The sequence below is a fragment of the Amblyraja radiata genome, chromosome 27 (genome assembly GCF_010909765.2).
Source record: "Amblyraja radiata isolate CabotCenter1 chromosome 27, sAmbRad1.1.pri, whole genome shotgun sequence".
Classification (NCBI taxonomy): domain Eukaryota; kingdom Metazoa; phylum Chordata; class Chondrichthyes; order Rajiformes; family Rajidae; genus Amblyraja; species Amblyraja radiata.
In genome coordinates this window covers 4,271,729-4,295,246 of record NC_045982.1, presented here as the reverse complement: position 1 = coordinate 4,295,246, position 23,518 = coordinate 4,271,729, and the positions used below count along the sequence as shown (strand labels likewise).

The window sequence follows — 23,518 nt, the reverse complement described above, 5'->3', positions numbered from 1 at the left end:
CACTGGTTCCTAAAGCATTCCAACCCTTGGATTCCCCTCTACTATAGGGACCTGGGGTAGAGTACTGGTAGAACCTGACTGGATAACAACACACAACACAAAATATTGGAGTAACTCAGCAGGTCAGGCAGCATCTCTGGAGAACGTGGATTGGTCTCGTTTTGGGTCAGGGCCCTTCAGACCCAATACAGTAACAACATTATTACTGCTGTATAATGGGACAGTGAGCTGGATGGATTTTTGGTTCTGAAGACTGACAAAATAACCAAAGGTTTACCGTTCATTAACAATTTTTAAGGGGTGGTTAATTGTCATTTAGGTTAATTCTGTGCGAGTTAATAAAAGTGGAGGGCCATTCATTCTCTGCACAGCTGCCAGCTCTTTCAACAAGACAATTAATTCTATTTCTAACAAACCTTGTCTTTCAAACATCTATCCCATTCCTTCAGGTATGCTATGCTGCTCTCCCATCCTTTCCCCCATTACATTTGTGTGGTCTTCTAGTTATTCATTCTTCCATCAGTGCAAACAGTTTAGCTTAATTTACTTTTAAAACCCTTCACAATTTTGGCTTATTGTTGATTCAAATTTAGTCGAATCAGGCTTGTAAATTACTGCAAGAGGTTCTAATACCAAAACTGGGTTATTATGCAGGAAATGGGCCATCTTCCCAAAAGCTCAATAATTGCATTGGAAAGTAGTATATTAAGTACACCTTCCAGTTTGCAAAAGTTGTCACAAGTCAGTCTCTCTTTTTCAAGATGTTGTAACAGATAAAGGGTGCTGCTACGAGGCATAGTTGCTGACTTTGAGGGCCTTATAAAGAGTGGTCTTCCTGCTAACTAGAATCAGTCTCATTAAAAAAAAAAATACAAGTATACGCCAACACACGTTTTGTGCCAATTGTTTTGACTGAAACAATTTTGAGGGGCTGGAGACAAACAGATCCTATGCCCCAAACCAGCCTCTTGCATTTTTGCTCCTTATCTGAACCTTAACCTTTACAAAATGAGCTTGTATTGAAAACTTTGGGGGCTAAAATCTAGCATTTGACACCTAGTATTTGGACCTCTCTCCCGTTCTGCCCTCCCCTCTGTTGACCTTGCAGAGCAGGTGAGAATGTACAGCATTAATGAGCCGCACATTTGCGTAATGGAGGAGCAAGATCTCTTCAAAGCAGGCAATTTAAAAAAGTATTGGGACCTGAAGTTGTAACGGGGTTTCAAGCAAATCACTCAAATATCCTGATACGGGAACAAGGATGGAGAGGGCAGGGAGGCAAGGATTCAAGCTCCAATAATCAAAGTCCCTTTCAGTGAGGAACTAATTCAGAAACTGACTCTCACCAGCGCTGCTTACTGAGCGGGAAATATGAAATTCATTGACGTCTTGGAGCCTGCCAGGAATCATTAAAATTTTACCAGAAAAAGAGGTGAGAATGTAAAATAAAGTTCCTGAAATAATACTGATTACAAGTGTTGAAATTGACTTTCTTTCTTTCACTTCCTCTTCTCCGACTATTAACGGGAGAAGGAGAGTTCGTAAAGCGACAATGAAATCTTTCAGTGATAACTCGAGCAGCACTAGTTTCTCACTGTAGCTCTTCATTCCGCCCAGCAAGATTTACGTAGAACGATTGATTCATTATCTTAGGAGGTTGAAGAGCAACATATACCTCATACAGACTTCAGCTACAAAAGTCGTCTGCTTCAGGGTTTCCGATTTGGTTTTCTGAAGTCCGACTTACTGGGTTCCCTGGGCATTTAGTTAGCGAGGTCCATGCACCAAGGCATGCAGAGGAGGAGCAGCAAGATCACTCCCTAGTTTCATTCCGATGTTATGACGGTACAAACTGCTTGGCCAATTCGAGCCCTTCCTTCAAAAACTGGACGTAAGCTGCAGTGGAAGGGTCCTCGAACCGTGAAGAGGTAAAGAGGCCTTTGTCCATCTCGTCTTGCTTCATGGAAGTAACATCCAGGAAATAGTTTGCATTGATGTGGTGAACCTGTTAATACCAATCATGTTGAGTTTAGTTTACTTTAGAGATACAGCTCAAAAACAGGTCCTTTGACCCACCGAGTTTGCACTGACCAATGATACAATAGACAATAGGTGCAGGAGTAGGCCATTCGGCCCTTTGAGCCAGCACCGCCATTCAATGTGATCATGGCTGATCATCCCCAATCAGTACCCCGTTCCTGCCTTCTCCCCATATCCCCTAACTCCGCTATTTTTAAGAGCCCTATCTAGCTCTCTCTTGAAAGCATCCAGAGAACCTGCCTCCACCGCCCTCTGAGGCAGAGAATTCCACAGACTCACCACTCTTTGTGAGCAAAAAGTGTTTCCTCGTCTCCGTTCTAAGTGGCTTACTCCTTATTCTTGAACTGTGGCCCCTGGTTCTGGACTCCCCCAACATCGGGAACATGTTTCCTGCCTCTAGCGTGTCCATCACCCATACATTAGTTCTCGCCTACACACTAGGAACAATTTACAGAAACCAATTATTCTGTAAATCTGCACATCTTTGGAATGTGGGAGGAAGCTGGAGCATCCGGAGAAAGCCTAGACAGTCACAGGTAGAACGCTCAAACTCCTTACAGGCAGCACCCGTAGTTCACGATCGAACCCAGGTCTCTGGTGCTGTAAGGCCATCGCTAGGTCACTATGCCGTCAAACAAACCAAGAAACATAGGGAAGTACGGTGGGAAAGAAGGCTTTTGGTACATTGACGTTCATCAGTTAGGGCCTCGAGTATAGTAGCTGGGATGTTATATTACAATTGCACAAACGTCGGTGAGGCCGCATTTGGAGTATTTCCATTTCCATCCTGCATTGAAATTCACTTGGGCCATCTCCGACATCTCCCTACCGTTTCTGATCTCACCGTCACCATCACAGGAGACAGACTATTGACCGACATCTACTACAAACCTACTGACTCCCATAGCTATATATACGACACTTCTTCCCACCCTGCTTCCTATAAAGATTATATCCCCTACTCCGTCTATACCACAATTCCTCCGTCTATACCACATCTTCGTCGAGGATGAGGTTTTCTGTACTAGATCATCGGAGATGTCCTCATTCTTTAGGAAACGGGGGTTCCCCTCTTCCATTATAGATGAGGCTCTCACTAGGGTCTCCTCGATATCCCCCAGCACACTCTTGCTCCCCCCCCCCCCATTCACAACAAGGACAGAGTCCCCCTTGTCCTCACCTTCCACCCCATCAGCCGTTGCATACAGCATATAATCCTCCAACACTCCCACTACTGGCCACATCTTCCCATCTCCACCCCTTTCTGCTTTCCACAGAGTCCGTTCCCTCTGAAACTCCCTGGTCAACTCATCCCTTCCCACCCAAACCACCCCCTCCCCGGGTACTTTCCCCAGCAACCGCAGGAGATGCAATACCTGTCCCTTTACCTCCCCCCTCGGCTCCATCCAGGAGCCCCGACAGTCTTTTCAGGCGAGGCAGAGGTTCACTTGCACCTCCTCCAACCTCATCTACTGTATCCGCTATCCCAGGTGTCAACTTAAGTACATTGGCAAGACCAAGCGCAGGCTCGGCGATCGTTTCGCTGAACACCTCCGCTCAGTCTGCATTAACCTACCTGATCTCCCGGTTGCTCAGCACTTTAACTCCCCCTCCCATCCCAATCTGACCTTTCTGTCCTGGGCCTCCTCCATAGTCAGAGTGATGCCCAGCGCCCCCCCCCCCCCTCCCCCACATCAGTCTGAAGAAGGGTCTCGACCCGAAATGTCACATATTCCGTCGCTCCATAGATGCTGCCTCACCCGCTGAGTTTCTCCAGCATTTTTGTCTACCTTCAATTTTCCCAGCATCTGCAGCTCTTTCTTAAACAGATAAGATGACCAGCTGGTTTTGACTGACATCAACAGGCAAGTGGACTTACCACATTTCCATTTGGTAAAGCGATCATCATCTCAACAGGAAAGTTATAGTGTTCTAAATGCAGGCTTGCTAAACGGGCATGCTTTTCATTGCCTTGGTTGCTCTAGAGAAAATAAAACACATATCAGCCACATGTTCACATCTACAACTCCACACCTATGCTCTAGTCAAACATCAAAAGGTGTTAGCAGGGAACTTCCTTCTCATTGGAACTTCACAGCATGTTAACACAATCAGTGCAGAATTTCCCATTTAAACAAAACCCCCATTTGCATTTGCTATACTGCACCTTCACACACACCAGACTATTTTCCATCTCATTCACAATCAGTTCCCTAATCACCAACTCCATGGTAACAGACTGAAACTAAATCAGCTTTGATGTTGTTTGCCACAAACAAGTAAGTAAGTAAGTTTATTGGCCAAGTATTCACATACAAGACGAGCTTCCAGCTACACTTGGATTGGCTGGCCTACCTCTTGTCTCTAAAGAAGGGCGCAAAATGCTTGAAAGTACACAAAGTGCTGGAGTAACTCAGCAGGTCAGGCAGCATCTCTGGAGAAAAGGAATAGGTGATATCTGAAGATGGATCTTGACCCGAAACGTCGCCTCCTCCTTTTCTCCAGAGATGCTTGCTGCCTGACCCGCTGTGTTACTCCAGCATTTTGTGTCTATCGTCTATCTTTAATCTGGCAGCTACCGCATATAAGTATGCAATAATATCGCATCCAGGGTATACAAAGTTATGTGAAGGACAGATAGGGTAGACAGTCAGAACCTTTATGCCAGGATGGAAATGTCAAAGACTCAAGGGCAAGGCTTTATGGGGAGACTAAATTTAAAGAAAAATGCAGGGCAAGTTTTTTTAACACAGTGAGTGTATGGAACGCGTTGCCGGGTGTGGTGGTGGAGGCAGATATGACAGTGGCTTTTAAGAGACGTTTGGATAGGCACATGTATATGCAGGGAATGGAGGGATCTGGATTATGTGCAGGCAGGTAAGAATTGTCCTTGGCATCATATCTGGCACAAACAAGGTGGATCGAAGTTCTTGTACAGTATGTTCTATGTTCTATCCTAAATCATTCACTGAATTCACATATTTCCTGTGAATCTCCTAATGAGGTTGAGCCTGTTTAAGCCAACCGCTTCAGGATTCCAACATCGCTCATCATTCCCGCATTTACCTGAAGATCCTCCAGCTCCTTAACCAGGGCCCAGCTGCTGACAAAGCTCTCGTTCAGCAGCGAGAGAACGGGCGAACTCTCGAGAACGGTCTCTCGAAGAGTCCGCCCCGAACCTGCACAAACAAGTAAGTAAGTAAGTAAGTTTATTGGCCAAGTATTCACATACAAGGAATTTGCCTTGGTGCTCCACCCACAAGTAACAACGTGACATACAGTGACAGTTTTGAATGACTCAGAAAACACTAAACATTAATAATAATAAGACATTAATGATAGAACACCATTGATCAAGCATGTGAACCAACAAAATACCAGATCAAAGGGAGGCTACAGATTTTTGGCTGTTGAGTAGAGCAACTACTCGTGGGTTAAAAACTGTTTTTATGTCTGGCTGTGGCAGCTTTGACAGTCCGGAGTCGCCTTCCAGAGGGAGAAGGAGAAGTAAAACGGGGCGTTCAGTTTGTGGAACTGTGTTTGGGGGTTTATTATGTAATCTGAGTACTGTTAGGCTGCTCCAAGTGAGAATCTCATAGTTCCATTTCAGTACCTATGATAATTAAATGCTCTTGACTCTTGTCCAAGTGATGTAGCACTAACCTACCTGATCTCCCGGTGGCTCAGCACTTCTACTTCCCCTCCCATTGCGAATCTGACCTTTCTGTCCTGGGCCTCCTCCATTGCCAGAGTGAGGCCCAGCACAAATTGGAGGAACAGCACCTCATATTTCGCTTGGGTAGTTTACAGTCCAGCGGTATAAACATTGACCTCTAATTTCAGATAGTCCTTGTTTTCTCCCTACTTCCCCATCCCCTTCCCAACTCTCCCACAAGCCTGTCTCTGCCTCTTCCTTTCCTTTTCCCGCCCCCCCACCCCCCGACATCAGTCTGAAGAAAGGTCTCAGCCCGAAACGCCGCCTATTCCTTCTCTCCAAAGATGCTGCCTCACCCGCTAAGTTCCTCACGCATTTTTGCCTACCTTTGAACAAAGGGAAGCTCGCATTACACAAAGCAAAAGAGCCGAATCTCGCTTTCAGTGCAATGAGCCGTGACGTGAACTAATGCAGATCCACGGCCACTGTCCCCTCTCCCCCCCCCCCCCCCCCCCCCCCCCCCCCCCCCCCCCCCCCCCCCCCCCGTCCCCACAGACACTGCTCCAACCCTCACCTGGCACCAGACCCGGTTGGCACTTGGGCAAGGCTGAGGATGGCCGCGTACAACAAAAGCTTTCACCATACCCTGGTACACATGAGAATAAACTAGACTAATCACTGCACAGACTGAAGACTAGAACATACCTCAGCAGGACTGGTCATCAAGTGCCCCCCAAAGTAGTATGGAATGCACAAGCTTGTCTTCTGCCTTGGCCCGGTCGAAGGCTTCGATGAAGGGATGGTAGGAAACCTGGAAAGAAAATGATCCAAAGAGTTAGCTCTTCTCTCTCGACCAGCTGAGTCACCAAAGCTAAGAAACAGAGACCCGACCTGAAACATCACCCATCCACGTCCTCCAAAGACTCAGCCTGACCCACTGAGCTACTCCGGCACTTTGTGTTCGAAGTAAAATTCCACCAAAGTCAAAGTTAATTTTATTCGGCACATGCACCCGAAGGTGCAGTGAACTGAATTTGCCAGCAACGACACACCAAAGGGCCTGTCTCACTGTACAAGCTATTCAAGAGTTCTCCCGAGTTTCCCCTGATTCGAACTCGGAGATTTACGGTAATGGCCGCTCGTCGGTACTCGGGGCTCTCGTGGACATTTTTCAACATGTTGAAAAATCTTCACGAGTCCTCACGAGCTTACCGCGTTTCCCGAGTACCTGCCGTTAGCGTTACGAGCCGCCAAGAGACGTCCCCGATCTCCGACGTACCCGCTACGTACATTCTATGTGCTTACCACGAGTTTGATTTTTTTTTAATATGGGAGAGCTCTTGAATTAGCTCGTACAGTGGGACAGGCCCTTTAAAAATAACACACAATACACAATAAGATTGAACACAAACATCCACCACAGCATTCTTCACTGTGGTGGAAGGCAACAAAGTTCAGCCAGTCCTCCTCCTTTGTTCACTCATGGTCCGTTCACCCATCTGCGGTTCCTCATCTCTGCAAGTTTGGAAGCGCCTAGTTCCAATCCCCATTAGAACTGGAAGTGGCGGAATAACTCAGCAGGACAGGCAGTAAAGGAAGCTGCCGTTCCAGGTTTCCCAAGCCGCTGTGAGGATTCTCCCGACGCCGGAGCACCATCATCCTGCGAGAATGGCCTGGAACATCGGGCCTCCGTAAAGGCGACTGCGGAGGCCTCAGTAGGCCCGACTATGGGTGGACATGGGGATGGGGACTGGACTTTGTGCCTTCCCTCACAGTTATTTTTATGTTTAAATTTCTTTATTGTTGTTAGGTTGTTGTCTTTTTTATGTGCTACAATGGCAATCCACATTTCACTACGCCAATTGGTGTATGTGACTAATAAAGAACCTTTGAACCTTTGAACATGGATAGGAGACGTTTCAGAACGGGCCACATCTTCACACACAAGATTACAAATTTGATGCACGATTCCAGCATCTGCAGTTCCTGTTGCCTCCATTTTCAAATCTCCTCAACTTTTACCCACTTAGAGGTCTCCCCCCAATACTGTGTGTTCATCATAAGATTCCAGCATATGCAGTCCCTGCGGAGATATGAGGGACTGCAGATGCTGGAATCTGTTTAAGAAGGAACTGCAGATGCTGGAAAATCGAAGGTAGACAAAAATGCTGGAGAAACTCAGCGGGTGCGGCAGCATCTATGGAGCGAAGGAAATAGGCAACGTCTCGGGGCGAAACCCTTCTTCAGACTGGGTGGGGGATGCTGGAATCTTATGGATTACCTTTTTGAACGGATAAAAAGTAGTCTCCAGTTTCCCGACGGCCTCTTCGAAGCTGAATTCCTGCTGCCAGATAATCTCCTCGAAAACAAACTGAATGGGCTCCCCTGCGGGGTCTAAGCTGTCGATGACGTTCCCATTCTCGTCCACGATGACGCTCGGAATTGACGGACCAGCAGACTTGAGTTCCATCTGTAGAGGACAGAGGGAAGGGCACTTTGAAGTACACGTCCGCCACCGATTTTCCGGCAACTGATCCGGGCCAGCACCACCTTTAAACTGGACAAGCGCACGCACTTGAAATTCACCCGCGGAAGTCTCCCGGAAAATGGGAGTTTTGTGTGCAGTTTTTGGTCCCCTAATTTGAGGAAGGACATTGTTGCTATTGAGGAGTGCAGCGTAGGTTCACAAGGTTAATTCCCGGGATGGCGGGACTGTCATATGTTGAGAGAATGGAGCGGCTGGGCTTGTACACTCTGGAGTTTAGAAGGATGAGATGGTATCTTATTGAAACATATAAGATTGTTAAGGGTTTGGACACGCAAGAGGCAGGAAACATGTTCCCGATGTTGGGGGAGTCCAGCACCAGGGGCCACAGTTTAAGAAAAAGGGTTAAGGCATTTAGAACGGAGACTTTTTCTCGCAGAGAGTTGTGAGTCTGTGGAATTTTCTGCCTCAGAGGGCAGTGGAGGCCGGTTCTCCGGATGCTTTCAAGAGAGAGCTTGATAGGGCTCTTAAAGATAGCGGAGTCAGAGGATATGGGGAGAAGGCAGGAACGGGGTACTGATTGTGGATGATCAGCCATGATCACATTGAATGGCGGTGCTGGCTCAAAGGGCCGAATGGCCTACTCCTGCACCTATTGTCTATTGGGCGAGGCGATCGATCTCGACCTCATTGGGACTTCCGATCAGCGGGTCGAATCCCCACCGGAGGCCGGGGCGTTGGAACTCCGGCACGGCCAGAGCCGGCGGATCCTTTACCAGAGCCGGCTTCTGAGTCCGACTTTGCGTACCGGTATCTCAGCTCCCCGGCGGCCTAGGCAGACCGCGCAATTCCTCGCGGAGGCCATGACCACTGTTGGTCCAGAAACACGGATAACCAGGCAAGGCTCAGGAACCAAGAGTTCCAGAAAAAAAAATCGATGGTGGTTCTGCACGAAGTTAGGTTTTCCAGGCAAAAATCTAAAACATTTTGCGACCGAGCAAATTAATAATATTAATATAATATCAAGGGGGGTAGTTAGCGTGTGTGTGGGGTGGTAGTTAGTGTGTGTGACACCACATGCCGCCCCCCCCCCCCCCCCCCCCGCACAACCGCACGTTGGGGGAACAGACCCAACGGGTCTGCACTTGGTCTAGTATATTATAACATCGTCCCTCCTCAACCCACCACGAAACAGCGTGAAATTTCGTAGAATTACTGAGTTTCATATCTCTGGAAAAACATATAGTCCTTCATCTTCAGTGTCGACTTTCTGGAAACACGATCAAAGCCCCACTCCTCCTCAGCTTCAGCTCTCCTGCAGTGACAAGCTTCTCTCTGCATGTGTCTTACTGACAAAGCCTCTTCCACCAGTAAACCCATGAGGTGTAATAAAGACTACTCCACTCTCCACTGGCTCTTCTGCAAAGGAACCTCTCCCTGCATTTGCTGATTATTGATCTTCCCATCGGGGATATTGATCTTTATTTACCAATTATTTACAGGAGCAGGGAAGCAGGGAAGCAATGGTGAGAACCAACCTGGGGCAGGTAGCCAATGTCCACTTCCATGTTGCCCCCGTCCCCAGTCCCGTACAGCCACTCCATGTCCACATTCAGAGACCTGGATGGGAAGACAAGCCGGCCTTTACAAAGCTGCGTTAAGCTGGAGTGTTGATGAATGGCAAAACTCCCAACATATCCGGGGGCAGGGAATCATCAAACCACTGTCAAAGGACAAGCACTCAACCCGATAGGGCAAAAAAGGTAGACACAAAATGTTGGAGTAACTCAGCGTGTCAGGCAACATCTTTGGAGAGATCTGTCTGAAGAAGGGTCTCAACCCGAAATGTCGCCCATTCCTTCTCTCCAGAGATGCTGCCTGTCCCGCTGAGTTACTCCAGCATTTTGTGTCTATCTTCGATTTAAACCAGCATCTGCAGTTCTTTCTTACATTCTAAATGCCTTACTCATTATTCTTAAACTGTGGCCCCTGGTTCTGGACTCCCCCAACATCGGGATCATGTTTCCTGCCTCTTGCGTGTCCAAACCCTTAATAATCTTATATGTTTCAATAAGATTCCCTCTCATCCTTCTAAACTCCAGAGTGTACCAGCCCAGCCGCTCCATTCTCTCAGCATATGACAGTCCCGCCATCCCGGGAATTAACCTTGTAAACCTACGCTGCACTCCCTCAATAGCAAGAACGTCCTTCCTCAAATTAGGGGGGACCAAAACTGCACACAATACTCCAGGTGTGGTCTCACTAGGGCTCAGTACAACTGCAGAAGGACCACTTTGCTCCTATACTCAAATCTTCAATGATAATGACACAAAGGCAAGAGAAAGGTTGCACTAACCGGCTATTGGGGACGTACATCCAGAAGTCTCGAACGTGCGATCCGTCTTTAGAGAGGATGACGTGTCCCGTGAACTGTCCTGGCGTGAACCAGAAGGGAAAGTCTGGCGGCTCATTCAACTGAAATTCCCCATGGATCCTGAAACACAAACACCATCAGATTCACGGATTGTCAAACCCATGGCCTGCACTCATTAGACACAGTAACTGGCACAGGCTCATTAATCCTCAACACTGACATCACCAGGGGGATTTCACACACACACGCACGCACACACACACACGCGCGCGCGCGCACACACGCACGCACACACACACGCGCACGCACACACACGCGTGCACATACACACACACGCGTGCGCACACACACACTAATCCAGCCTTCTCCGTCACAATTAATGGAAATCTTCACAATTAGCATGAATTTAAGATGCTTATAAATTGGTTTCCACAGTAAAATACACAGACAATATTCAACAGAATTACTTGAGGTTTAAGGGCGGCAATGTGGCACAATTCACCGCGATCATGGCTGATCATCCACATCCACGTAACGAGGGCGGCACGGTGGCGTGGAGGTAGAGTTGCTGCCTTACAGCGAATGCAGCGCCGGAGACCCGCGATCGATCCCGACTACGGGTGCTGTCTGTACGGAGTTTGCACGTTCTCCTCGTGACCTGCGGGGGTTTTCTCCAGATGTTCCGGTTTCCTCCCACGCTCCAAAGACGTGCAGGTTTGTAGGTTAATTGGCTTAGTGTAAATGTAAAAATTGTCCCTAGTGTGTGTAGGATAGTGTTAGTGTGCGGTATTAGGTTATACCCAGCAAAACAGGCTGTACTCACCGGAACACAATGTCGTAATAGAAGTCGCTGACGGCTCGGACACAGGCCACTGCTCCCTGCGGGGCAAATCTCGTCTTTACAAACGGCCGTGGGTGAAACATGGCGAGAAGTTTATGAATAAGGACCTGTTTCAAGAAAGGAGATACACTCTGGAGATGTACAAAAGCACAGGCCACCCAACATACACACCACAGTTGCCTCCATATGAAGGGACATAATTCCTTCGAGATACGGCAGCGCAAGGATGGCACGGTGGCGCAGCGGTAGAGTTGCTGCCTCACAGCGCCAGAGACCCAGGTTCAATCCTGACTACGGGTGCTGTCTGTACGGAGTTTGTATGTAGACAAGTGCTGGAGAAACTCAGCGGGTGCCGCAGCATCTATGGAGTGAAGGAAATAGGCAACGTTTGTTCTCCCTGTGATGGTGTGGGGTTTCTCCGGGTGCTCTGGTTTCCTTCCAAAGACGTGCACTGTTGCAGGTACATTTTTCTGCTGTAAACTGTCCCTAGTGTGTGGGATAGAACTGGTGTACGGGCGATCGCTAGTTGGCGCAGACACAGTGGGCCGAAGGGCCAGATCCCACGCTGAATCTCTAAATTAAAACCCAACTAAACACAAGGAACTGCAGTTGCCGGTTTAACACAAAGACACAAAGTACTGGAGCAACTCAGCGGGTCAAGCAGCATCTCTGAAGAACATGGCCAGGCAACGTTTTGGGTCTGGGCCCATCTTCAGTTATTTCTTCTCTGGACCTGGACCTGGCGTAACTGCAAGGGGCCCAGCACGTGGCCCAGATGTGACCTCCACCGGCACGGAGCGGTGGAGCAGCAATGGAGAGAAGGACCAATGACCGGGCCGACACTGTGACACCAGGTCAACAGGCCTTCATGGCCAAGTTAAGAAATCTACACCTGCACGGAACTGCAGATGCTGGTTAAAATCAAAGGTAGACACACAATGCTGGAGTAACTCAGCGGGGCAGGCAGCATCTCTGGAGAGAAGGAATGGGTGACGTTTCGGGTCGAGACCCTTCCAGGGTCTCGACCCGAAACGTCGCCCAATCCTTCTATACCTATACAACTGGGACTTGAAAACGGCTCCAAATCTGCCGACTCTGTATACTGTCTCAGTGTACGACTACTGTACACGTATTGTATCTGAGATGCATCTAAGTGCTTATACTGAACTGTATACAGAAACACTTTTGCTCACAGAGAGTGGTGAGTCAGTGGAATTCTCTGCCTCAGAGGGCGGTGGAGGCAGGTTCTCTGGATGCTTTCAAGAGAGAGCTAGATAGGGCTCTTAAAAATAGCGGAGTCAGGGGATATGGGGAGAAGGCAGGAACGGGGTACTGATTGGGGATGATCAGCCATGATCACATTGAATGGCGGTGCTGGCTCGAAGGGCCGAATGGCCTCCTCCTGCACCTACTGTCTATTGTCTATTGTCACTGTACCTCGGTACAGGTGACAAATAAAGTACCACTGTTTAAAAAAGAACTGCAGATGCTGGAAAAATGGAAGGTGGACAAAAATGCTGGAGGAACTCAGCGGGTGAGGCAGCATCTGTGGAGAGAAGGAATAGGCGACGTTTTAGGTCGAGCACCACTGATCGTTCTCCGTCATTTTTACAGGACACATTTACAGTAGTACGGTGGTGTGGGCGAGATGGATCAAACAGCAGAGGGGGAAAGCCATTACATTACCTCTCTCCCTCGTGGTGTCGGCGGGTAAAAGCGATTGTTGGAGAGGTATCCGGTGTAGATGTTTAGCTCGCTGGGGATGATCCACCATGCCTCTCCCAGCTCAAATGTATTCTTCAGAGGGAGGAAGGCCTTAAACAGGCTGGTGCTGAACACAGCAGAGGGCGTTCCCGCAGTTTTCCAGCTCCTCAGACCAGACAGGGTGCCATGGGAGACCTGGAACACAAGAAAACACGCAACATCTCTGAACCATTCAAGTGCTTTTAAACAACTGACCATGACATTGCTCGATATCTGCTCTCAGACTTGGCATCATGAATGAATGAATGAATGTATGAATGAATGGATGAATGAATGGATGAATGAATGGATGAATGAATGAATGCTGTATTGTCACATGTGACAAGTCACAGTGACATTCCCATGGTATACAAATAGTCGCTACGTAAAGGGCGACGACAAAGCTACAATGTATCTGGCGCCCGGTCCCCCTCCCCTCTTCACAACGTCAGTGCTGACCATGATGCCAAGTCTGCACCTGATCCATATCCCTGATAGAGTTAGTTATTAATTGATTGTTGTCATATTTAAGCTTTCCTGTTGTAAAAAGCCAATTGTATTGCTTTGGCCAAAATCATCATGACAAAGGTTTTTCTTTACTTACGTTGAATAATTCACAGCTCTCTTACAAGGTTTTTTATGTAAGTTGAAGAGGTTAATCAGATAAGAAGGGGCCAGAGGATGCCATTGGGATGACTGGCTTTTGGCAAAGAGTGAAAAACAACTCCATATTTGGAGGTGTCTGTAGGTATATTAACCCCGGTTTTCTGGTATTTCTGTGTGCGTGCTGCTGGAGATTCAGACGTAAAACTGTTGCCTCAGGGTCCCTGGGTCCACACCCATCAGATGTCAAATTAAAGCTTTGTATGGTCTTAAGAATTTGTACCTTGTCTATCTTTATTTATTTATTTATTTATTTATTAGAAGTAGACATATTATAAAATGTAGTTACATATTATAGTAAAAAAAAAAAACTTTTCATATACATCAGTCATACATTATTAAAATTTTCCATTATCAATTACTTCTGCTTCTAGTATTTTTATTTTTTATAGAAAGCGAGAAAAAGAGAGGGTAGAAAGTTTCAAATAAAAAAGAAAGCAAAAAAACCCCAAAAAAACAACACAACAGAAAAACAAGGGAGGTGGAATGGGTTACCTGTAATACATCAATGGAGATAGGTTCGTAGGTTATAAAGTATAGTTTTTCATCTGTTCCTGAGTTCAAGTTTCAGCTGGGTCCTCGTGCTGTGCCAATCTATCCCTTCAGATAGTTAATGAATGGAGCCCAAATTTTATGGAAAAGATCTTGTTTGTCCATTAAGACAAGTCTAATTCTTTCTAAGTATAGGGTCTCCGACATTTCCGTAATCCACATTTTAATTGTGGGGGTTGTAGGGCCTTTCCAAAATTTTAATATTAATTTTTTTCCGGTTATTATACTGTAATTGAGGAAGTTTCTTTGGTTTGTTGTGAGTGTTAAGCTTTGTTCTGACCTTGTCTATCTTTTTAAGTGAACTTTTTCATCCCTCCATCCCCTGTGTAATGGCAATTTCTTATCTTTCTAATGTCCCACTTTTGATTGCCATGACTACGCTGGCAGGGAGGAGTGGAATTTACGCAGTCGATGTTAAAAAAAAGGAATCTTCCAGTCGTTATTGATTCTTTGTTGAAGTAGTACAAACAAAGAAGTGAACTCTATATTTGTTATACTAATTGTAGCTTTCCGTTCTTACTATCTGAGCTGTTAAAACAAACTCTGCCTTCTTTCCCGTGCCAGCTCCCGTCTCATCTGACCGCTCCCTGTCATTTGCTTAGTTCAAGGTAAGACGTTTATGTATCAGAATCCCTCCCCCTATCATTCAAAAAAGATACAGCTAGAAATATCTATACAAAATACTATAATATACTAACAGTAACTAATTTAAGCATGAATGGCTCCTCCGCCCCGCATACACACGGGTCTCCCAAAGGGCCTCTTAAATGCCCCGATCATACCTGCCTCCACCACCACCCCTGGCAGCGCATTCTGAGCACCCACCACTCCCTGTGTAAAACAAAAACTTGCCCCACACACCTTTTCTAAACCTTCCCTTTTACATCCTGAAAATAGTGTTGGACATTTCCACCCAAGGTAAAAAGATTCTGACCATCGACCTTCTCACAGTTTCTAACAATTTTCAATACTTCTATCGGGTCTCCCTTCAACTTCTGACGCACCAGAGAAAACAACCCAAGTCTGTCTAACTTCTCTTTACCGCTAATACCCTCCAATTCTTAGGATTCCAAATTCGAGAGAAACTGATGGCAATTTAGCTCCTTGCAGTCGAACCCAAGTATAACTGGTTCATTCCTGCTGTCGTTGCTCCAAGGCCAATCTATCCTTTCCCAAGCATGGTGGCCAGTTTAGCTCTCGATGCCCCACGTTAATCAGCAGAAGGGTCTCGACCCGAAACGCCAACCATTCCTTCTTTCCAGAGATGCTGCCTGTCCTTCCGAGCTACTCCAGCATTTTGTGTCTATCTTCAGTATAAACCAGTCCCTCCTCCACACACCTAATATTCGTCCTCGTGCCCCAGATAGAAACACCATCGTTCCGTTCACCTTCATTAGTTTCTGTGCTTAAAAATGACGTTTTATATCAATTGGACAGCACAATATTCCACACCGTCTCTTTACACAATGAATGGTTCCTGCATTAAGAATATTTTATCCTATTTAGATGTAAAATGGATGGCTGCACAATTGTTACCTGAAACCCCCCTAAAAAAATCCATGCTGTTAGAAATACAAAGACACTCCTACTTGTGTCCCTGGTTGAGAATAACCTGGGCGGCACGGTGGCGCAGCGGTAGAGTTACTGCCTCACAGCGCCAGAGACCCGGGTTCGATCCCGACTACGGGTGCTGTTTGAAAGGAGTTTGCACGTTCTCCCCGTGACCCCGTGGGTTTTCTCCGAGATCTTGGGATTCCTTCCACACTCCAAAGACGTGCAGGTTTGTAAGCTAATTAGCTTGGTATACATGTAAAATTGTCCCCAGTGTGTGCAGGAACGTACAGGGGTTGCTGGTCGGCGTGGACTCGATGGGCCGAAGGGCCTGTTTCAGCGCTGTATCTCTAAACTAAACTGAATTAAACTTCCAGGAGATGCTGCCTGGGTAACGCAAGTGCACAAACCAAACACGTGAACAAAAGGTGGAAGGCAAAGCCCACTCACTCCAAGAAACCCATCTTTGCTCTTGGTCATAGTTTCCAGCATCAGAGGCTGGAACTCAGCTTCGATTGTCAACGTCTCCGCGTTAGGATCCGTCTCTCCGTCACTTTCATAGTCGGGCGCTTGGCTGATTCCTGCAGGCATACAGAACACATTCAGTCACAGAGACACACAGCAGAGAAAGGAGCCCTTCGGCCCACTACGGCCATGCTGACCCTTCTAACCATGCGCCCAACCCAGGCAAGTGATGTTGCCACAGGTAAGATTTTCATTGTACCTCTACCTCACTGTGCTTGTGCATATGACAGTGAACTTTGACGTGACTTTTCAAGTGGTTGCCTAAATGCCTCTTAAAAGTGCTATGTTTGACTTCACCACCTCCTCTGGCAACTAGTTCCTGCCTTCTCACCACATCCCCTGACTCCGCTATCTTTAAGAGCGCCTTCTAACTCTCTCTTGAAAGCATCCAGAGAATCGCCTCCACTGCCTTCTGAGGCGGAGAATTCCACCGATTCCAAATTCTCTGGGTGTAAAAACGTTTTTCCTCATCTCCGTTCTAAATGGTCTACCCCTTTATCCTCAACCAGATTTTATTGTATCAAATAATATGGAAACACAAAAGGTTACATTTACCTGGCCTTCATCATGGGCCGTTAACACCACATAATTAAATGTTGAATAATCCACATTGAACACCAGACCCAATATATCTGGAATAGACCCAAAATGTTGGAGTAACTCAGCGGGTCAGGATCAGGCAGCATCTCTGGAGCAAAGGAAAAGGTGGCGTTTCAGGTCGAGATCCTCACAAAACTATGACGAAGGGTCTCGACCCGAAACATCACCTATTCCTTTTCTCCAGAGATGCTGCCTGACTCGCTGAGTTGCTCCAATATTCTGTGTCTATCTTTGGTGTAAACCAGCATCTGCAGTTCCTTCCCACGGATCAGTATATCTGGGTCTCATTTAGAGAGGGATTATACCGTTTATACCTGTTAATTTTTCAGCTAGGGGTTTAAATTCTTCAGGACTGAGGTGTAAGTCGTTGTTGACATCAAATGAGGAAAACAAGAACAAGCCTTCGTTCCCAAGTGACTTCAGGGCATCCTCCTATAAAAATAAACACTTGTTTAAATACCCAGCCATCAAATAAAAAACTACTCAACACAATAAATAGCATTCAGATTTTATTTTTGGTAGAATTTGTAAAAAACCTCGGTCCCAACCCAAAATGTCCTTCAGTATTTAAGAAGGAACTGCAGATGCTGGAAAATCGAAGGTAGACAAAAATGCTGGAGAAACTCAGCGGGTGCAGCAGCATCTATGGAGCAAAGGAAATAGGCAACGTTTCGGGCCGAAACCCTGAAGGGTTTCGGCCCGAAACGTTACCTATTTCCTTCCTGAAGGGTTTCGGCCCGAAACGTTACCTATTTCCTTCGCTCCATAGATGCTGCTGCACCCGCTGAGTTTCTCCAGTATGTCCTTTGGTTGTGATTGTCGGCAGCCCAACTTCCCTCCTGGGGATGAATAAAGGTTTATCGTATCGTAGGGAGGGTCGAGGTCTGATGGGGCCAAGGACGGAGTCTCGGGGTTCGAGAGCGAGGTTGGGCCGAAGTGGAGCGAACTTCGATCTGGGACATTGCGTGCAAACGTTGATTGTCCAAGGACAACAGTATTATAAAAGACCCCACACATCTCCATCACGGACTGTTCACTCTGCTGCCCCCGGGGCAAAAGGTATTGCAGTATAAGGAGCAGAGCGGCCAGGTTTTGCAACAGCTTCCCCCCGGGCCATCATAGAAACATAGGTGCAGGAGTAGGCCATTCGGTCCTTCGATCCTTGACCGCCATTAAATATGATCATGGCTGATCATCCAACTCAGTATCCTGTACCTGCCTTCTCTCCATAACCCCCTGATCCCTTTAGCCACAAGGGCCACATCTAACTCTTAAATATAGCCAATGAACTGTGGCCTCAACTACCTTCTGTGGCAGAGAATTCCACAGATTCACCACTCTCTGTGTGAAATTTTTTTTTCTCATCTCGGTCCTAAAGGATTTCCCCTCTATCCTTAAGCTGTGTGATCCCTTGTCCTGTACTTCCCCAACATCGGGAACAATCTTCCTGCATCTAGCCTGTCCAACCCCATATAGGCCCTTGAATTCCAGAAAATGTGCCGCCTCTATTATCTATTTTATCTTTTTATCTATTTTGTCCTTTTAAAATAGAAACATAGAAATTAGGTGCAGGAGTAGGCCATTCGGCCCTTCGAGCCTGCACCGCCATTCAATATGATCATGGCTGATCATCCAACGCTTGTTATTTTATGTTGCACGATGAGCCAGATGCAACGAAGTTTCTTTCAGATTTGCATTTGTTGGTGTATTTTTGAATGATAATAAAATCTTTGATTGATTGATTGATTGAGTTGCCGAGAACTAATGGGGGCCCGGTGGGGGAGGGGGGGAGGCAAAGAAGCGATGAGTGCTTTTTGTAACTTTGCGTCCGCGCCTTTGGGCGACTCTTCTGTGTACCTGTATATGCAAAAACAAAGATTTTCACTGCACCTAGCCAGGTACAAGTGACAATAAAGTATCATCATCATCATCATCATCAGTGTAGGTCCATGAATCACCCAAGCAGTTGAATGGAGATACAAGGAAGGTCAGATGCTGGTATCTGCTGCAGAACGCAGAGACACTGAGTTACTCCAGTACTTTGTGACCTGCGGCTCTCGGCTCGCTGAAGACAAAGGACTGGGCCACAGCACGTGTCTCAACCCCAGACCCCTCTGAGATACAATCAAAGATGATAGATCGATCATTGGATACACCAGACTCGCCCCAAGTGGATTTACAAAATGCTCTAGGAAATGGAAGGAATAACGAAAATCTGCAAGGAGAGATTAGTGCAACTTGGCAGCACAGCCACTGTGGGCCGAAGGGCCGGTTCCTGTGCTGTACTGTTATATGAGGAAATGAGGGCAGACAAAATGCTGGAGAAACTCAGCGGGTGATTGCAGCATCTGTGGAGCGAAGGAATCGGTGACTGAGGAAATGAGGAACTGCAGATGCTGGTTTACAAACAAAGACACAAAGTGCTGGAGTAACTGTTCTAGCTAGGTTCCCGATGACATAATTAGAGAAAGACTCGGTGTGATTTCATGGTGAAAACACGCACTGGATTGTTTAGGTTCTCTGCGCAAAAAAAAAAAAATCTGCCCCAAAACACAACCTCTCTGATCGACATGATTTCTCCAAATCCAAATTCTTAATTTCAATACTTAGTGAGATGCATATTCCAGCAGCCGGGTGCATTAGTCTCTCTCTCTCTCACACACACACACTCACTCACTTGCTTGGCCCGTTGGTAATCCAAGGAATATTTCCAGCCCATGGATGCCAGTCCCAGCCCGAGTCCGAACAGGAACAGCAGCAGCAGCAGGGCCGAGCGGCCGCTCCTCGCCGGACCCATGCCCGGCTCCTCTGTCTCAGCGACCGGCGGCGGGGGCTCCTCTTCCCCGATCCGCTGCGCCTTGCGTTGCCTCACGGCGGCGGAGGCCATCGCTCCTGCAATCTTCCTGACTGACTCTGACTCTGACTCTATCTCCAGCTCCGGTCCGCCCGCTCCCCGCTGCATTGAATCAAATGCATTCTCGTTCCCTCTCCGGCCGCCCAGAGCTACGAGCCACCGGGAAACGGAGGCAGCGACGGCAGCAGCAGACTACAACAGCCAGCGGAACTGCTACACTGTAACAGGCCCCTTGCAATTGCCAATCACATCCCTGCAAACACACTTCCCAAATCCTCCATAAACCCCTCCTCCACCGCTAATGTTTCCAAAAACAAAAAAAGTGCCGAGCTCTGGAGATTTCCTGCTCTGCCTGTGGAAAATCCCAATGCAAAACGCCAGCGAGTTTGGAGAACGAGTGTGCGTTGTATCTCAGAGCGAGCGAGCGTGTTGTATCCAAAAAAACTCAGCGGGTGCAGCAGCATCTATGGAGCGAAGGAAATAATAATAATAATAATAATAATAATGGATGGGATTTATATAGCGCCTTTCTAATACTCAAGGTGCTTTACATCGCATTATTCATTCACTCCTCAGTCACACTCGGTGGTGGTAAGCTACTTCTGTAGCCACAGCTGCCCTGGGGCAGACTGACGGAAGCGTGGCTGCCAATCTGCGCCTACGGCCCCTCCGACCACCACCAATCACTCACACACATTCACACACAGGCAAAGGTGGGTGAAGTGTCTTGCCCAAGGACACAACGACAGTATGCACTCCAAGCGGGATTCGGGCCGAAACTTTACCTATTTCCTTCCTGAGGGGTTTCGGCCCGAAACGTTGCCTATTTCCTTCGCTCCATAGATGCTGCTGCACCCGCTGAGTTTATCCAGCACTTTTGTCTACCTTCGATTTTCCAGCATCTGCCGTTCCTTCTTAAACATGATTGATCGATATATCATCTTTGGTTGTATCTCAGATGGGTCTGGGGTTGAGACACGTGCTGTGGCCCAGTCCTTTGTCTTCAGCGAGCCAAGAACCACAGGTCATAATTAAAGTGCTGGAGTAACTCAGTGTCTCTGCGTTCTGCAGCAGATACCAGCATCTGACCTTCCTTGTATCTCCATTCAACTGCTTGAGTGATTCATGGACCTGCACTGATGATGATGATAGAAACATTGAAAATAGGTGCAGGAGTAGGCCATTTGGCCCTTCGAGCCTACACCGCCATTCAATATGATCATGGCTGATCATCCAACTCAGTATCCTGTACCTGCCTTCTCTCCATACCCCCTGATCCCTTTAGCCATAATGGAACACATCTAACTCCCTCTTAAATATAGCCAATGAACTGGCCTCAACTACCTTCTGTGGCAGAGAAATCCACAGATTCACCACTCTCTGTGTGAAAAGAAAATCCTAAAAGACTTCCCCCTTATCATTAAACTGTGACCCCTTGTTCTGGACTTCCCCAACATCGGGAACAATCTTCTTGCATCCAGCCTGTCCAACCCCTTAAGAATTTTGTACGTTTCTATAAGATCCCCCCTCAATCTTCTAGATTCTAGCGAGTACAAGCCGAGTCTATCCAGTCTTTCTTCATATGAAAGTCCTGACATCCCAGGAATCAAGTCTGGTGAACCTCTGTACTCCCTCTATGGCAAGAATGTCTTTCCTCAGATGCTTTATTGCCACTTGTACATGGCTAGGTGCAGTGAAATCTTTTTTTTTTTGCATACAGGTACACAGATGAGTTCCCGAAAGTAGCAGACACAAAGTTACAAAAAGCACTCATCGCTTCTCTGTCCCCCCCCCCCCCCCCCCCCCCCCCCACCCCACCCCACCCCACACCAGGTCCACCTTAGTTCTTGCCGCTTACCCTTCATCATCGGTGGTCACTCGAAACGAGTATGACTGTCCTCTCATGGAGGAAGCCTGTGCGTGACTTTGTTTAACGTGGGGAGACTGGTGCACAGACAGCCACCCCACGGTCCTTGACAGATCTGGGTCAGGATCCAGTGGCATGGAGTCCAAGACAACCGGAGACCCTTTTCTGCCGCAGCCTTCATCCGCCTTCCCAGCCGTTGTGACGCTCCACTAAGGTCAGCCATCGTCCTCCGCCTGTTCCACCGTTGAGGTCTTGATTGGATTGGCTCTTTGTCAGAGACCTCCCCCTCGACCTTATCAATAGACAATAGGTGCAGGAGGAGGCCATTTGGCCCTTCGAGCCAGCACTGCCATTCAATGTGATCATGGCTGATCATCCCCAATCAGTGCCCCGATCCTGCCTTCTCCCCATATCCCCTGACCCCGCTATTTTTAAGAGCCCTATCTAGCTCTCTCTTGAAAGCATCCAGAGAACCCGCTTCCACCGCCCTCTGAGGCAGAGAATTCCACAGACTGCGAGTTTCCGTTGCAAAGGTCTGTTTATTGTCACATGTACCAATTACGGTCTGATTAGAGATAGTCCGAGGGTCTCCAATGAGGTAGATGATAGCTCAGGACCGCTCACTAGTTGTTGTTTGAATGGTTCAGTTGCCTGAGAGCAGCCGGGAAGAAATTGTCCCATGAATCTGGACAGATTCGTATCCCTTCGTTATCACCTCCTCCACAGCCAACGTTGGACCATTGTGGGCTCCTTCACCATCGGTGACGGCTGATTTGTTCTGTATCTTTTCATACCTCTTTTCAGCCAAGAATGGCGGTGCTGGCTCAAAGGGCCGAATGGCCTACTCCTGTGTCTATGTGCCTCCCTTTCCCCTGACTCTCAGTCTGAAGAAGGGTCCCGGCCCGAAACGTCAACTGTTCCTTTTCTCCAGAAATGCTGCCTGACCCACTGAGTTACTCCAGCACTTTTGTCTTTTGTTTTGTAAACTACCATCTCTTGTTTCTACAGGCCAATATAAATGCTGCCTTACAGAGTAATGTGTTTGTGTTAATATGAAGGAATTCCAATTGATGCTGCAAAGGTCTTGTGCCTGGTGATTTTGTAGCCTGCAGCAGGTAATCAAACACGTGAGGCACGAGGATCTCGAAATAAAGTGAAATGTACGAAGAAGATTTGCAGATGGCCTCTGCAGTGTTCTATAAATAAAGTTGCAGCCCAGGAGCTGCTGGGCACATGACACAGTCTAACAGGATTTTTTTTCTTTTCATTTTAATATGTTTTATTTATTTATTATTTATGATACTTGACTGTAAGGAGAATTCATTTCGTTGTCTCTAATATGAGATAATGACAATAAATTGAATGCAACAATGGTTGTTTATAACTGGTGTTATTTATACCACTCTTCTGGGGGGAAAAAAACCTTTCTGATTTTAACCAGAACATTAATTTTTGAATTCCCTGCATCTTCCCGGATGATGCTCCTCGCCTCCAGCTCTTCACCCCCCCCCACTACTTTCTGCCTGAAGAAGGGTCCCAACCCGAAACGTTTTCTCCAGAGATGCTGCCTGACCTGCTGAGTTACTCCAGCGCTTTGTGTCCATCTCTGGAAGAACTCAGCAGGTCAGGAAGCATCTGTGGGGGGAAATGGGCAGATGGTGTTTCGGGTCAAGACGCTTCTTCAGACACTTGTTGAACCATGATTAAAACCAGATTTATATTGGTAATACAGGGCAAGTAACCTACAATCCTGACCTCAGATGCTGTC

At 47.2% G+C, this 23,518-nt stretch overlaps 1 protein-coding gene across 1 annotated transcript; it reads right to left on the bottom strand.

The window, feature by feature from the left end:
* Positions 1-700: 700 nt before the first annotated feature.
* selenon (selenoprotein N) lies at positions 701-20,165 on the bottom strand. The gene is made up of 12 exons (XM_033044921.1): positions 19,707-20,165; positions 17,344-17,461; positions 16,355-16,485; positions 13,082-13,294; positions 11,378-11,502; positions 10,537-10,674; positions 9,719-9,800; positions 7,977-8,165; positions 6,401-6,506; positions 5,107-5,219; positions 3,920-4,021; positions 701-2,005 (listed from the first exon to the last, which is right to left on the bottom strand). Exons 1-12 carry the CDS (start codon positions 19,989-19,991, stop codon positions 1,838-1,840), a joined length of 1,770 nt encoding a protein of 589 aa, XP_032900812.1. The 5' UTR covers positions 19,992-20,165; the 3' UTR covers positions 701-1,837.
* Between the last annotated feature and the right edge of the window lie 3,353 nt (positions 20,166-23,518).